The sequence below is a fragment of the Neoarius graeffei genome, chromosome 14 (genome assembly GCF_027579695.1).
Source record: "Neoarius graeffei isolate fNeoGra1 chromosome 14, fNeoGra1.pri, whole genome shotgun sequence".
NCBI classification, from domain to species: Eukaryota; Metazoa; Chordata; class Actinopteri; order Siluriformes; family Ariidae; genus Neoarius; species Neoarius graeffei.
Genome location: NC_083582.1, coordinates 13869179 through 13883692, shown reverse-complemented (window position 1 = coordinate 13883692; position 14514 = coordinate 13869179). Strand labels below are relative to the sequence as shown.

General features: G+C 41.8%; 1 protein-coding gene across 2 annotated transcripts; it reads right to left on the bottom strand.

Annotated features, from left to right (window-relative positions):
* Positions 1 to 405: 405 nt before the first annotated feature.
* kbtbd2 (kelch repeat and BTB (POZ) domain containing 2) lies at positions 406 to 12820 on the bottom strand. Of its 2 annotated transcripts, none has more exons than XM_060939320.1 (4): positions 12234 to 12820; positions 8194 to 8563; positions 7789 to 7954; positions 406 to 4777 (listed from the first exon to the last, which is right to left on the bottom strand). In XM_060939320.1, the coding sequence occupies exons 2-4, from the start codon at positions 8364 to 8366 to the stop codon at positions 3155 to 3157; spliced, it is 1962 nt and encodes a 653-aa protein (XP_060795303.1). In that variant the 5' UTR covers positions 8367 to 8563; positions 12234 to 12820; the 3' UTR covers positions 406 to 3154. The 2 variants fall into 2 exon arrangements, with proteins under 2 accessions (XP_060795303.1, XP_060795304.1); XM_060939321.1 differs by having other exon boundaries at positions 12483 to 12820.
* Between the last annotated feature and the right edge of the window lie 1694 nt (positions 12821 to 14514).

The window sequence follows — 14514 nt, the reverse complement described above, 5'->3', positions numbered from 1 at the left end:
ACTGTCACAGTTTTCAATCTGAGACTTGGTAAAAAAAAAAAATTTTTTAAACAGCACTTTAATGTCTGATGTCTTTGGTTGCAACGGCACTAACCTGACTGCCGAAGAGAATGTTATGCTCATCATGTTCTGTTCAAAGACTGTCCATCTCACAACCAAAGAATTCCTTTATGATGCACTTTTTTGGGGGGAGTCCTTGATTCCTACAGTGTATAGGTGGTTTTATATTGAATTTCAACTACTGTAAAATTTAGTCTGCAATCATTTAAAAAAAATAAATAAATAAAAATAAATAAAAAATATTACACAAACCTGTTTTATAGATAAACTGCATTCAGAAAACAAAGGGTGCATAAACCTTTGCACCCAGCTGTATCATGGCAATAAATACAGACAGAGGCGGGGTGTTTGTGAAATGTTTAATAATAAATTAAAAGGTGTGTGCAGTACAGTGCTGAGGGACAGGCCGAGTGAGTGAGTGAGTGAGTGAGTGTGTGTGTGTGTGTATGCCAGAACATCACACTCAGTAACCAGTTAAACATTAACCCCTCCCCCCATTACCCATAATCCCTCTGTTATAGTGGCAAAGGCTCTGACAACGAAACCATTAAACTCCCCAAAATATAGAACACACACACACACACACACACGTAACAGTTATCTTACAGAAATGTGTTTCCTTCAACTGCTGCATTGTAGAATATTCCGAAAAGGACCTCATAGGCTTCATCTCAAGTGCGGTGTCAAATTACACTAATGCAACTTGCCAGGCTGTGTCCCAAACCACATGCCCTCATACCAAATAATGTCAAAAAGAAGAAAGCAGAGTGTCTGACGACTCGGACACAGACTGGGTCCCAAACCAGGTATCAAATAACTAAAAATAGTAAACATGTTAGCGAGAAGAGTGTTTAGCAAACAAAAACGACTTCGACATGGGTTGCGTCCCAAATCGTGCCTCAAAACAATTCACCACTATAAGCACATACTATACCTTTTCAAAGCTAGTTTTCAGCTAGCCAGCCACCACAACCACAAAGCTTTACCCGATTACTGATGGGGGTCATGCTGCTAGCTAGAAAGATTAGGTTTCAGTTACCGTGACAATCTGTTTAGTTCTTGCAGTTAGCTAGCTGGCAGGCAAGATTTTTAACTTTGGGTTGTATCCCAAAGTTGATCCTGCTTTACTTCACAGTTTGTAAAGAGCGTTCACTATTCGGGGAAATTTTGTGTTAGCTCAACTTAGCAGTAGCTAGCCAACCAACATCGAACACCAAGCTCTTCCCAGGTCACTATGGGCGTCATTAAGATTAACGTGACAATTTAAAATCAAATCAATGCAACAAATTGCTTATCACAAAAAGGGGGGAGGGGGGCCACCACAGGTTTTATTTTGTAATTGCTGCGTAAACAATTTAATAGGCTAGTATTCTTCATCATTCACAAATTAATAGTAACTCAGATTCTGAATAAAGCTGGCAAAATATCTCTTGGAGGAAGATAAATCGAATGGCAGCAGGTTCAGTGGTATCTAGAGTGTGCACTATTGTGATGCGCTACTGGTTTGGGACACGGCCCTCAGCAAAGTCAAAGCATAACAGGTCATTCTTGTTACACTTCAACACTGAGCAAATCCCAATTTAGCCAAGTAACAAGATTTTCCTGTGTGAAGAGAGGCAGGATTAAATTAAATTTAAAGTGACATCAATGCTAGCTTTTCAGTTTGTCAGCTCGATATTCTGCCCAACACAGAAACCTCAAACACTCATGTGTTTATGTAACGCTGATAACATTCTCTTGTAGAAGTTAATGATGGATTTACTACAAGGCAAAGAAACGAAAAGAAAGGCGAGTCATGATGTCAGAAAATTTGAAGTGTTGATTCGGGTCAAACTTAAGCTCCACCCTTACTGACCCAGCGATGTGTAAGACAGCAAGGTTGCGGAGTTGGGGTTTTGTTCGACCCCATAAATTTGCACAATGAGCAGGTGATGGAAATATGATACCATGAGACGAAGTATGTGAGTCTACTCAGTCCATTAGATTCATTCACACACACTTAGTGAGGGTGGTGTAGATGCAGTGAGGATCAGAGCGGACAGGTTTACCTTAAAAAAAAAAATAAATTTACATGACCGAACCTGCAGTCACACACTGCTCATTTAAAAAAAAAAAATGCCCTACACACACACACACACACACGGCAGCCCTATCGTGGAAGATTTGAAAGCAAGTGCATCATCATCATCAGAACCATTGAGAAATGAGAAATAGTACTAATGCATGAATGAACAGTAGAAATCAGTCTGTGGAGCGATGATGAGCTCGACTCTACACCATCGACTGCATCATCAGATACACATGGTCAGTGGTGACATCACAGGTGGGGGGGATGGGCCGCCATGTTGGACACCTGGTTCCACAGTAAACTCCTCTGCCTGTGTAATGTTAACAGATGGTTTAAATCCAAAATGGTCATTAGTTCTCTGTACACTCAAAACCATAGCCCTCGAAGAGGCATCAGGCCCGAGACATGCCAAATATGTTGGCCATCTTGAGCACCTTGCAGTCTTTTTCGCTTCATCGTGGTTTCAAGATGGTCACTGTTCGCTGCACAGTAATCCTCTAGCCGTTTGCTACCTTGGATTTTTTTTTAAAATCACCTTATTCACCGTTTTTCCCGCCTCTGCAAACCCGTTAAACAAAATGCTTTATGCTACACATCCGGTCCGTCTTGTTGTCCGTTCACCTCACAAATAAGTTAAACATCGTGGGGTGGATTAAAAGTTGGACACCATGAATACTTGTTCCTTGTTAAAAATTGCACCTCAGATTCAAATGAAATGCAGATCACTATGCGCTAAAACACCCCAGCCATCTACTCCAGTTCTCAGCTGGTTAGTGTTTCTCCTCAAACATGCTCACCAAGACAGGTGCACACTAATTCCTCTGGACATCATGAATGGTTTTAACCTCATTCAGGAAGTGACCTCAAATACAAAGGCTCTAAAAAGCCTTTACTAAAACGTAAGCATCTGAACGTTGCAAAATGGCCACTGTTTCTGTACATGTCCAAGTTAAAACTGAAGATGGTTACCATTTAGAGCAGCTACTGCAGTCTTTCTGTCCAGATTTTAAAATAGCTGTTGATTCTTTATAAATCTGGCAACTCTAGAGTTTCTCCATCAGTGCTAAACTCTTCCTCATCGTCAGGAGGGAATGGGCATGCTGGTGGTTTCCATGGCAACTCAGTGAGGCAGGATGGGTACAATTTGGCAATGGCAAGGCGGAAGCGATTGCCAAGGCGACCAATGGCACGGTGGGGAATGGGCTGGGGGCGGAGCCACCGCTCTCGTGTTGCGTCGTAACGTATTAGCGCATAGCCTCCATGACGCTCATGAACAAACACGCACAACGTATCCAGCAGAACCACAGCCCGCACACACACCTCCGATACAGCCGCACCATCATCATCAGCAACAGGCACTGCAGCGATCGTGCGCCATTCATCCCTAACTGTATCATAAATTTCCATAGCACTGTCTCCTCCTCCACCAACATAGAAAATGAGGTCACCAAGAACAGCAGCAGTGGCGGTGGCTGAAAAATAGGAGGCGGGGCCTAAGCAGTTTCTTCTTCTCTGCGCCATTATTTCTGTCCAGACATCATTACGTGGTGAGTAACAAAACATAGCATCGTGGATAATGATATAAACGCGGTCGTTAACAGCAACGGCAGCCATGTTGTTTTGGCTCAAGGAGCTATGAGTTGGCAGTGGACTCATCGCACTCCATTCATCTCTCCTGCGATCGTAATGTTCCATTGTGACATCATCATCATGGCTTCCACCCATGTCATCATAACCGCCTCCTCCGATGGCATAGACAAATCCATGGCAGAAGACGAGCGTGGGGCGTGTGCGTGCGCTCAACATGGCTGCTTTTGCCACCCATGCATTCTGCTGTGCATCCAGCCAATAGAAATTCTGGACTGCCTTCCATTTGCCATTTTTGATTGGCTGTTCACCTCCAGCAACAAATACATCATTATCGGGTGTGACAAGGATTCCAAATCTGCGCAGGTCACCCGGAGGGCTAGTTAGCTTGTAGACTTTTTCAGCTTGGGGGCTATAGCATGTAATAGAGCGTTGTGAATCATCGTTACTGCTAGGTAAGTGATGTAAAGGTAAATCATCATCATTGTTATTGCTAGGTGAGCGGCGCAAATGCAAATTGTTAAATTCATTAGGAGGGCGATGCAAGTCGTGGTTATTATAATCGCTTGCTGGATCAGTATCCACAAAAATGAGCATTTCCTCTTTTGTCATCCCCAGTCGTGGCTTAAAGAACTTGGGCATGGATTTATACAGTCCCTGTATGACAATGGACTTGTGATTCTGTGGTAAGCCACGAAACCAGGCACGCTGCGTGATCTCGGCCAAGGCATCAACGCGCACGAGGCTAAGCACAGCGGACAGGTGACGCTCTCTGTGTGCAGCATCGTGCTCAAGCCACAGCGCGGCTGCCTGTCGCACAGTCTCTTCGCGCTCGACGTCAAGTGCGTCACTGCCCAGCAGTTCCAGCAGCAGTGTGTGAGAGAGCTGCAAGAAGGCCTCACCTCGACACACGTGTCGAAAGTTCAGTTCCACCACACGCTGGGCACTGCGCTTCAGCTCGGCACAGCCAAACGCATCAGCCAAACTTAGTATACGCACACAGTTCTCCACAGACAACGAGCGCAGGAGAAAGTCCCGGCAAGCACATACCACACCATCCACCTTAGAGAAAGAAACAAGATACAAAGTAAGCATTCTTAATTCATGTATATGGACTTTATACATACAATTACTTGAATAAGAAACAATATAATGAATTCAATAAGCAAGCAAGCAACCAAGTAAGGCACAAAAGACAGTCCCTAGATACATAGCAAAGACCAGACAATATCTAAGCAGTCCCTTGGTAGTAACCCAGTCAGACAATCTCTTGACAGGTAACCAACACAGGCAGTCCCCAAGTAATTAGATGGGCCAGGTAGTCCCGAGACAAGTAACCAGGTCAGACAGTCCCCAGGAAAGTAACCAGGTCAGGTAGTCCCTAAGCAAATAAACAGAACCGACAGTCCTCAGGAAAGTAACCAGGTCAGGTAATCCCTAGGCAAATAAACAGAACCGACAGTCCCAAGGGAAGTAACCAAGTCAGGTAGTCCCTAGGCAAATAAACAGAACAGACAGTCCCTAGGCAAATAAACAGAACCGACAGTGTCGAGGGAAGTAACCAGGTCAGGTAGTCCCTAGGCAAATAAACAGAACCGACAGTGTCGAGGGAAGTAACCAAGTCAGACAGTCCTTGGGTAAATAATCAGAACAGACATTCCTTGGACAATTCATCAGGTCAGACAGGCAAGTAATCAGAGCAAAACAATCCTGAGGCAGTTCACCAGACCAGACAGTCCCTAAACAAGTAACCAGGTCAGACAGTACCTAGATACAGAACCAAATTAGACACTCCCAAGGCAAATAACAAAATCAGTCCCCAAGAAAGTAACCAGTCCAGCTGGGTAAGTATCCAGACCAGACAGTCTATAGGTAAGTAAGCATAATAGACATTCTCTGTATAAGCAATCAAGCCAATCCCGAGGCAAGTAACCAGAGCATACAGTCCCTATGAAAGTAACGAGAACAAATTGTCCCTGAGGGGTAACCAGGTCAGACAGACAGAAATAAAACAGTCCCTAGGCAAGTAACCAAGGACCTCATTTATCAACTGCACATATGCAGACTAGTACATAAAACACATGTACACACGCTTCTATACATTAAATGGGATTTATCAAGTTTTGCTTATAAGTCAGAAAATGAAAAGATCAGCTTCCAAGTCAGTCAGCCAGCCACAAATTACTTCAATAATAGTCCTTTTCCACTGAAGTGCCAGTGCCCAATTTAGAACTGGTTCGACACATTTCAACCAAAAAGCTAGCACCTGCACGGAACCGCAAAATTGCTGGACTCAAAGGTGGAACCCCTGATGTCAGTAGCTGTGGGAGGGGCTACCCCAAGAAAATGCTGACATTTTGATGAGCGAAATCAGAAATTGCTATACACAGACAACCTTCAATGCAAGATGTAATAACTTTAAAAGTAAATTTATAAAAAGCAAGCAAAGTAGATGCATTCTCTCAGTCATGATTTGTCCCCTGCAAATGTTACCCCAGTATCCCAATGTTCGATACGTAACGTTCGGTTCTGAAACCTGTCCAAATGCAGCCCGGTTCTCAAAAGGCACCAAGGCAGATCTGTCTCTGCACTGGCACGGTCCTGGTGGAAAAGTGCTACAAGAGTCAGTTGCTAAGTAACAAAGACAGTCTACTAGGTCAGTTACTGGGCTAACTAACCAGGGGTGGGTTTCCCAAAAGCCTCTTAAGGTAAAGAGTGTCTTTAATTACCGCCTAAGATCCATCGTCAAGCTAATGTGGTTTTCCTGAACAACATCGTAGCCAAAGTAGTTCTTTAGTTTGCTGTGAATTTACGAGCGACCCGGACCACTCGTTCAAAACAAAGAGCAACTCGCTCACAACCAAACACACAGAACGTGCAAGCACCTCCAAGGGAGACTCACAGTCAACAGGGAAACTGGTGTTGAAACTGCTACCGGAGTTCAATTATTTTTCTTGTACATTGCAAGCACATAGAGTTAATTATTAAATAAATATACAAAAAAATATTACGAACACATTTCAATAAGTTATGGAATTGCAAATGGATATTGTAATGTAGCGATATCAATGTGACATCTCATCATCTCTAGCCGCTTTATCCTGTTCTACATTTTTAATAAAATTTAACTCCATTAGGTGAGTGATTATCTCCTTTAGTGTCATAAATGAAACATTTCTGCACCTGTAACATTGTGTGAGAGAGCACATGCATGAGAGAGAGATGTTTTGACCTGTGTGTACCTAAGGAGGTTGAATTTTCTCTCTCTCTCACACACACAAATTTTATATATATATATATATATATATATATATATATATATATATATATATATATATATATATATATTTAAATAAGAGGACAATTCAAACTCCTTAGGTAGACAAAGATCAAAACACCTCTCCCTCTCCGAGTGTGCACATATAAGGGAGAGCACTGCCAGCTTGGCATTGTGGATAAGAGCTGAAATAATCCTGACTGCACGTTTGGGTAACAGTGAAATGAGTGGGCAGGGGGGAAACACATTTACTTAATTATTTAGTTTTTTAAATTATTACTCATTCTTTCGTGTGAACGTTTATTCATTTAATTAAAAAAAAAAAACGCTTGGAATAAAAAATAAATAAATAAATATTGCCCCAAAAAAGTAAAATCGTTTCAATTCTTAATTACCACATTATATATATATATATATATATATATATATATATATATATATATATATATATATATATATATAAAAATGCTTAATGACAATACAATATTTTAAAAACACTTTATATTTCCATTGTTTTTTGGTCAAAAACAAAATGCCATATGACCTCATCGACTGGACTTAGCAAGTACTAATGCCTGTATCAGGGACGCACACTGCAAATAAGCTCTTCGTAATGTTGCTATTAAGACTCCTCCTTACGAGTGAGTTCGGGAAAACCATGTACAGAGACAACGCTCATTGCTGAAGAGTGTCTCAACTCTTTCTTTAGCCCTAAAGGGCAACATTATCGGGAAACCTACCCCAGGTTAGTCAGCCACTGGGTAAGTAACACCCTGTGTGTGTGTGTGTGTGTTACCTGTAGAAAACAAGCCGTTTCATACAGTAACTCCACTGTACTGTGTGTAATTTCCAGATTTCCTGTGTAAGCATATGCGATGATGGTCTGCAACGTTATGGGATCCACGTTTCTCAGGTGGACATGTGACTGTTTGCTCTCGCTCAGTCCACTCATAAACATTGCCCTGAAACACAAAGTAGAAATATATTTCACAGTACTCCGTCCTGGCTGAAAACTTTCTTCTGCTACAAACATCAGTAACACTCCAGACTTTCAGAAGCTCCTTTCTCAGGGGTACCCTTTACCAAACCAGAACAGCCTTTGTGTGCTTGAGGCGTGTGTTCAGGCTTTTCTCACACACACACACACACACACACACACACACACACACACACACACACACACACTTCCCTATTATCCTACCTGAAGTAAGAGCTGCATGTGGCCAGGATGATTTTGTGGCAGTGGAACTCGTGGTCCTCCACCAGTAGCGTGATGTCAGTTAGCAACTTTTCCTCGTAGAACAATTTCAGCTGGTCGAGAACAGATACAGCGAACTGCGAGTTCACCAAGCGGGCTTCCCCTTCCTCCGACATCCTCACGTCCCATTAGTCAAAACAACCAGAAAATCTTCACACTTCAACTTTTAACCAGGAAAAAGTCTTCAAAAAAGTCACTATCAGGCAATAAAGGGAGATGAAGGGAAATCAGTCTATTTGTCGTCTTTCTTGTGTGTGTGAGGTAGGGGGCAAGATAACTATTCTACATCAGTGCTGCGTGAGGTCCGGTGTATCTGTAAATAAAAAATAAAAATCAGGAAAAACACTTGTGCACACACAAATATACAATTCCCAGAGATGATTTTTATCAGAAACACATTTATACTAAGCATGCCTTACAGCTCATTTTCGTTTTATTTACCGGGTTATACACTGCTATAAATCTGATGGGATTGTTTTCTAAAATCAACATTAAGTTAACCCAAGTTAAAGATCATTACACATGTTTCAGCGTCACTGCACTGGCTGTGTTATCTCAAGCCCTGAATCATTTCACAAATTTGATCCATCACTCAAATGTCAGGTGCATCTTTATGGAACTTCCCTGGATAGATGGAACATTCTAAGCATCACTATATTGGCTAATCCACGCCTGATTCACCTGACTAGGTGTAGAACAGATGTATGTGTGTGTAGTCCCTTTCATATATGCATTTTTACATGTATTACAGTCCGTTTCCCAAAAGTTTCACATCCACAATGAAACGTGAAAACGACTGAAAACGCCACGCTGGGCATGCGCACTGTGGGGCTGACCTAGGACCCTTACGTCATTTCCACCACTTTTGATCATTTCAGTGCCACAGTCGATAGTATAGAGATGATCACATGACAGAAAGCAGACAATTTATGGTGAGGTGAGAGACAGGGAAAGAGAAACAGAAGACACACAGAGCGAAAGCGAGAGAAAGATGGCACAAGACAGAAGACTGAAAGTGAGACACAGAGACTGATGCACAGAAACACAAGGCTGAAAAAGAGACCGAAGGACAGAAAGTGAGACAGAAGGACAGACAGTTTAACTGATGCCCTCCAACACTAAGGACGTGTTTTAGGCCTCAGCTGGTTTAACGCCATAAGATCCAACAACATGTGACACAAATAAAAAACATTTATTTCAGATCTTCAGGAACACCAGATTACTTAAAATGGGATTTTTCATTAAATAACTACATAAAACATTTAATCCCCGATAGACAACTCTGTGACCCTAAAGCTAAAAACATAGGCATGATGCATAGGCAGGAGTGTGAATGAGACTTGAAATGGCACTTTTACTCCAATTTAAAATGTTTATAATTCCAACAATTCCTCCTAAACCTTTAGGGTGAAAATATATTTAACTCGCTGTTTTCATCAGATTTCCCCGAATATCCAGAACTACTAATGCATCTCAAAAAATTTGAATATTGTGAAAAAGTTCAATATTTTCCATCAGTTACTTAAGAAAGTGAAAATGTTATATATTATAGACTCATTACACAAACTAAAATGTTTCAAGCATTTTTCTATTTTAATCAGTATGGCATACAGTACAAAAACAAAAAAACCCATCTCAAAATATTAGATTATTTAATTTCGAGTTTGAGTAAAGAGCAATTCCAGCGTTATGGATGTGACATTTGGACTCAAAATGGCAACAACTGACCTAGTTAATTTTTATTCCTTTCCAGTATTTTAAAATTTGTTGTATATTTTTAAGACCTCTCATATTGGAGAAGTCATGGGAAAAAAAGAATTCCCATAGTACATTTAGAACTCTAGAAAATGCCAAAAAAAGACATGCGTTATGGATGTGACGGAAAAAATACCCCATTTCCAGGGTGACTACACATATTCATCAAACTCTGTGAAATTGCAAACATAATATCCAAATGCAGGCATGCATTTAATAAAGGAGTCTTAGCTGAAAATAAAAAAAAGCCTTTAAAATATTTTCTATTTCAAGCAGAATCTAGGAAGAAAAAAATCAGCGTTATGGATGTGACATAATTCCGTTATGGATGTGACGCATCTGAAATAGACATGGCATATGTTTAGAAAATCAGCAATTTAACCACCATAACCCTTTGAAAAACTCTCTAAATATCAGCTAAAACTATCAAAGTTCTTAAATAATATTTAGGATGGCTATTGTTTTGCTGTTTTGTGGATTTTAGCATACATTTCTGTGGCTTGTGGCAATAATATAGAATTGTACATGATTATAGTTGATTTTAGCTTGGGTTTTACATTATAAGAAAGAAAGACTGACAGTGACATATTAGGTTGGTTACAAATTGGTTCAACTTATTCACATCTGTAAAATACAGGCCTAGGTGAGATCTCTGGGAGTGGTTTTGATGTATTACATGTTGCTTTATTTTTGCATGGTGAGGTTGACATTTACATGGAATTGCCCTAAAACAGTATGAACACAGTGTATCTCTCGGTCTAGTTCAGTACACACAACCACAATCATGTGGAAGACTGCTGACTTGACTGTTGTCCAGAAGATAATCACTGATGCCCTCCACAAGGAGGGTAAGCCACAAAAGGTCACTGCTGAAAAGGTGCACAAGCGACAGGGATGGCCGCAGTCTTGAGAGGATTGTCAAGAAAAGTTGATTCAAGAACTTGGGAGAGCTTCACAAGGAGTGGACTGAGGCTGGTGTCAGTGTATCAAGACCCATCACGAACAGACATCTTCAAGAAAGGGGATACAGCTTTCGCATTCCTAATATCAAGCTACTCCTGAGCCAGAGACAATGTCAGAAGTGTCTTATCTGGGCTAAGGAGAGAAAGAAATGGACTGTTGCTCAGTGGTCCAAAGTCCTCTTTTCAAACGAAAGTACATTTTGCATTTAATTTGGAAATCACAGTTCTAGAGTCTGGAGGAAGAGTGGAGAGGCACAGAATCCAAGGTGTTTGAAGCCCAGTGTGAAGTTTCCACAGTCTGTGATGATTTGGGGTGCCATGTCATCTGCTGGTGTTGGTCCGCTGTATTTTATCAAGTCCAAAGTCAACACAGCCATCTACCAGGAGATTTTAGAGCACTTCATGCTTCCTTCTGCTGACGAGCTTTTTGGAGATGCTGATTTCCTTTTCCAGCAGGACTTAGCACCTACCCACAGTGCCAAAACTACTACCAAATGGTTTGCTGACCATGATATTACTGTGTTTGATTGGCCAGCCAACTTGCCTGACCTGAACCCCATAGAGAATCTATGGGGTATTGTCAAGTGGAAGATGAAAAACACCCGACCCAAAAATACAGATACGCTGAAGGCCACTATCAAAGCAACCTGGGCTTCAATAACACCTCAGCAGTGCCACAGACTGATCACCTCCATGCCACACCGCACTGATACAGTAATTCATGGTAAAGGAGACCCAACCAAGTATTGAGTGTATAAATGAATATACTTTTCAGAAGTTGGACATATCTGTATTGTAAATCCTTTTTTTTAATTGATCTTAGGGAATATTCTAATAATTTGAGATACTGGATTTATGATTTTCATGAGCTATAAGCCATAATCATCAAAATTAAAACAAGAAAGGCTTTAAATATTTCACTTTACATGTAATGAATATAGAATATATGAAAGCTTACCTTTTTGAATTAAATTATGAAAAAAGGAACTCTAATTATTCTAATTAACTCTAAGGTATTCTAATTTTTTGAGATGCACTAGTAGTTTCAGTAGGTGCGGCTCGCTGAACTAAACATGAGGAAAATACCAGCTTAAGCTGATTTATACAATAAACAGGTTTCCTCCCTGAAATAAAGCGACATTTAGTGAAGCCCAGGTTGAAATCAGCTGAGACGGAACGCATCGCTCCCACCGGACAGACAGATATCATCATCATTTGGGGCTAGTCAGTGAGCTGAGTGTCAGAAAACCACACACACCATCTTACCTCAGTGATCCACAAAGCGGTTCAAAGCTCTAAAAATAAATAAGGCTTCAAATCCAACCAAGACATAAAATCTATAAAACCTATTTCTACACTCAATCGTCCCGCACAAGCTAGCAATAACAAGCAGCTAATACACAACCGTTAGCGCGCTAGCTGTTTGCTAGCAAACAATTTTAACAAATAATAAAAAAGACTAACGCTGGCTAAACACAGCCCGTGCGTTGATGAGTTTTAACTAACAATACTAACCTGAAACGATTCATTTTGCTAAACTGTGCTTAACTAATCGCAAACAGCGTCTGTTTATTTATATTTTTTCTTTCAGGAAGTGCTAACGCTAGCCATGTAGCTGCTAACTCGGCTTAGCTCGAAAAAAGATGTAACCCCGTAAACGATAACGTGATCCGATTTAATGTTCTGCGTTTTTCTAATGGATTTGTATTTACGTTCCAGGGTGTAAACATTCTAGAAGTCGGAACGGAAATGAGCTAAATTAACAACACTATCATTATTATTATTAATAATAACAGTAATAATATTCAACTAGGACGAGGTGACTCGCGGAGTCGAGCAAAACGACTCGGTTCCTGCCGTGCTGGAGTTGTGCGCATGCGTGGGGAGAAGGGGGGCCAAACACTGCAGTCACGACTCAATAACACAGTAATAATAATAATAATAATAATAATAATAATAACAACAACAACAACAATGTAGATGTGGCTAGGGAAGGTGAATATTAGATACTTAGTATTTAACAGTTATTGGCCAAAGGCTCAGTGAATATTGGTGAGATGAAGTCGAGGTTATTATTCACCTATCTTCACCAAGCATGAGGCAGACAATTGTTTTGGTATAAATACACAGGTGATCATTTAGAAAAAAAAAAAAATCATTTATTTCAAACTTCAAAAGCGTCATGTAAATGTAATAACGTCGCAGCGCAGACTTGTCACTTACCTACGCCGAGTCACATAAAATACTTTGTTTTGAAATCGATAAAATAAGTCATAATTCCACCTGTGAATAGTTTTAGACCAAACTTCGTAGCATCTTTCGTGCTTTTAGGAACAGCATTTGCTTTCATCATGTGTAATTCTGGGTGGCACGGTGGTGTAGTGGTTAGCGCTGTTGCCTCACAGCAAGAAGGTCCGTGTTTGAGCCCTGTGGCCGGCGAGGGCCTTTCTGTGCGGAGTTTGCATGTTCTCCCCGTGTCCGCATGGGTTTCCTCCGGGTGCTCCGGTTTCCCCCACAGTCCAAAAACATGCAGGTTAGGTTAACTGGTGACTAAGTTGACCGTAGGTGTGAATGTGAATGGTTGTCTGTGTCTATGTGTCAGCCCTGTGATGACCTGGCGACTTGTTCAGGGTGTACCCCGCCTTTTGCCCGTAGTCAGCTGGGATAGGCTCCAGCTTGCCTGCGATCCTGTAGAACAGGATAAAGCGGCTAGAGATAATGAGATGAGATGTTTACATCACTCGGTCATATGATCATGCTCCATTCACAAAATTGGCCATAGAGAAGAGATGCTAGCTTTTATTATTTCACTTTGAGGAGAACCAAAGCTCCAGCAAAAAAAATGTAAATACAATAAATCACAAAGTATACAAGAAGTGTCTATGTGGCAGCGGGGGCGTAGCCGAGCATCGGTCTGTGAATGGAGGACAGAGTCAGGGAAGGTGAGTGGTCGTGTCACTACACCTGTTATCAATTAACATGTGCTTGTGTGTCTCCTTCAGTGACTGCGCCCGATAAAAGGAGAGTGAGAAGGGGAGGACGGCGCCGAGGGCTCGATAGTAGCTTGTGTGCAAGCCCTATGCTGAAAAGCAAAAATAAAAGAAACTTTAAACGCAAACAACCGCCTGCCGTGCTTCTGTGCTCCACCCACATCAGGGTCTCGCTACAATGGTGCTGAAACCAGGGAACGAGTGCAGAAGGGAACAGCCCCTTGGAGTCCTCGCTGTTCAAGGACCTGATCCATGCCCTCGCCACAACCCAGCAGAACCGGCACCAAGTGCTGGTCGCCTTCTGAAAGGAGTAAGAACAACGGTTTGAAGCTTTGGTGCTGGCCCAACAGGAGGACCGCCAGGTGTTCTGTCCCCCTGTTGACAGGCGAGGAGCAGCTGGCCGCGCTGCAGCTCCCCGCCGACAGCCAGTTCATGTACGCGGACCTTCAAAGAGCCATCCTCCAGTGTGTCGGCCGCTCCCCAGAGCAACAACGGCAGCGCTTCCACTCGCTGTGCTTGGAGGAGGTCGGCCAGCCATTCACGTTTGGGCAGCAACT

What these genes read in the sequence shown, in the direction of transcription:
- kbtbd2 (XM_060939320.1), bottom strand. Translation starts at nt 8,366, where the DNA reads ATGTCGGAGGAAGGGGAAGCCCGCTTGGTGAACTCGCAGTTCGCTGTA. An exon ending in ACATGCAGCTCTTACTTCAG is followed by an intron (nt 7,955 to 8,193) that starts GTAGGATAATAG and finishes TTTGTGTTTCAG; the next exon opens with GGCAATGTTTATGAGTGGAC. An exon ending in AAACGGCTTGTTTTCTACAG is followed by an intron (nt 4,778 to 7,788) that starts GTAACACACACA and finishes TCTTTCTCTAAG; the next exon opens with GTGGATGGTGTGGTATGTGC.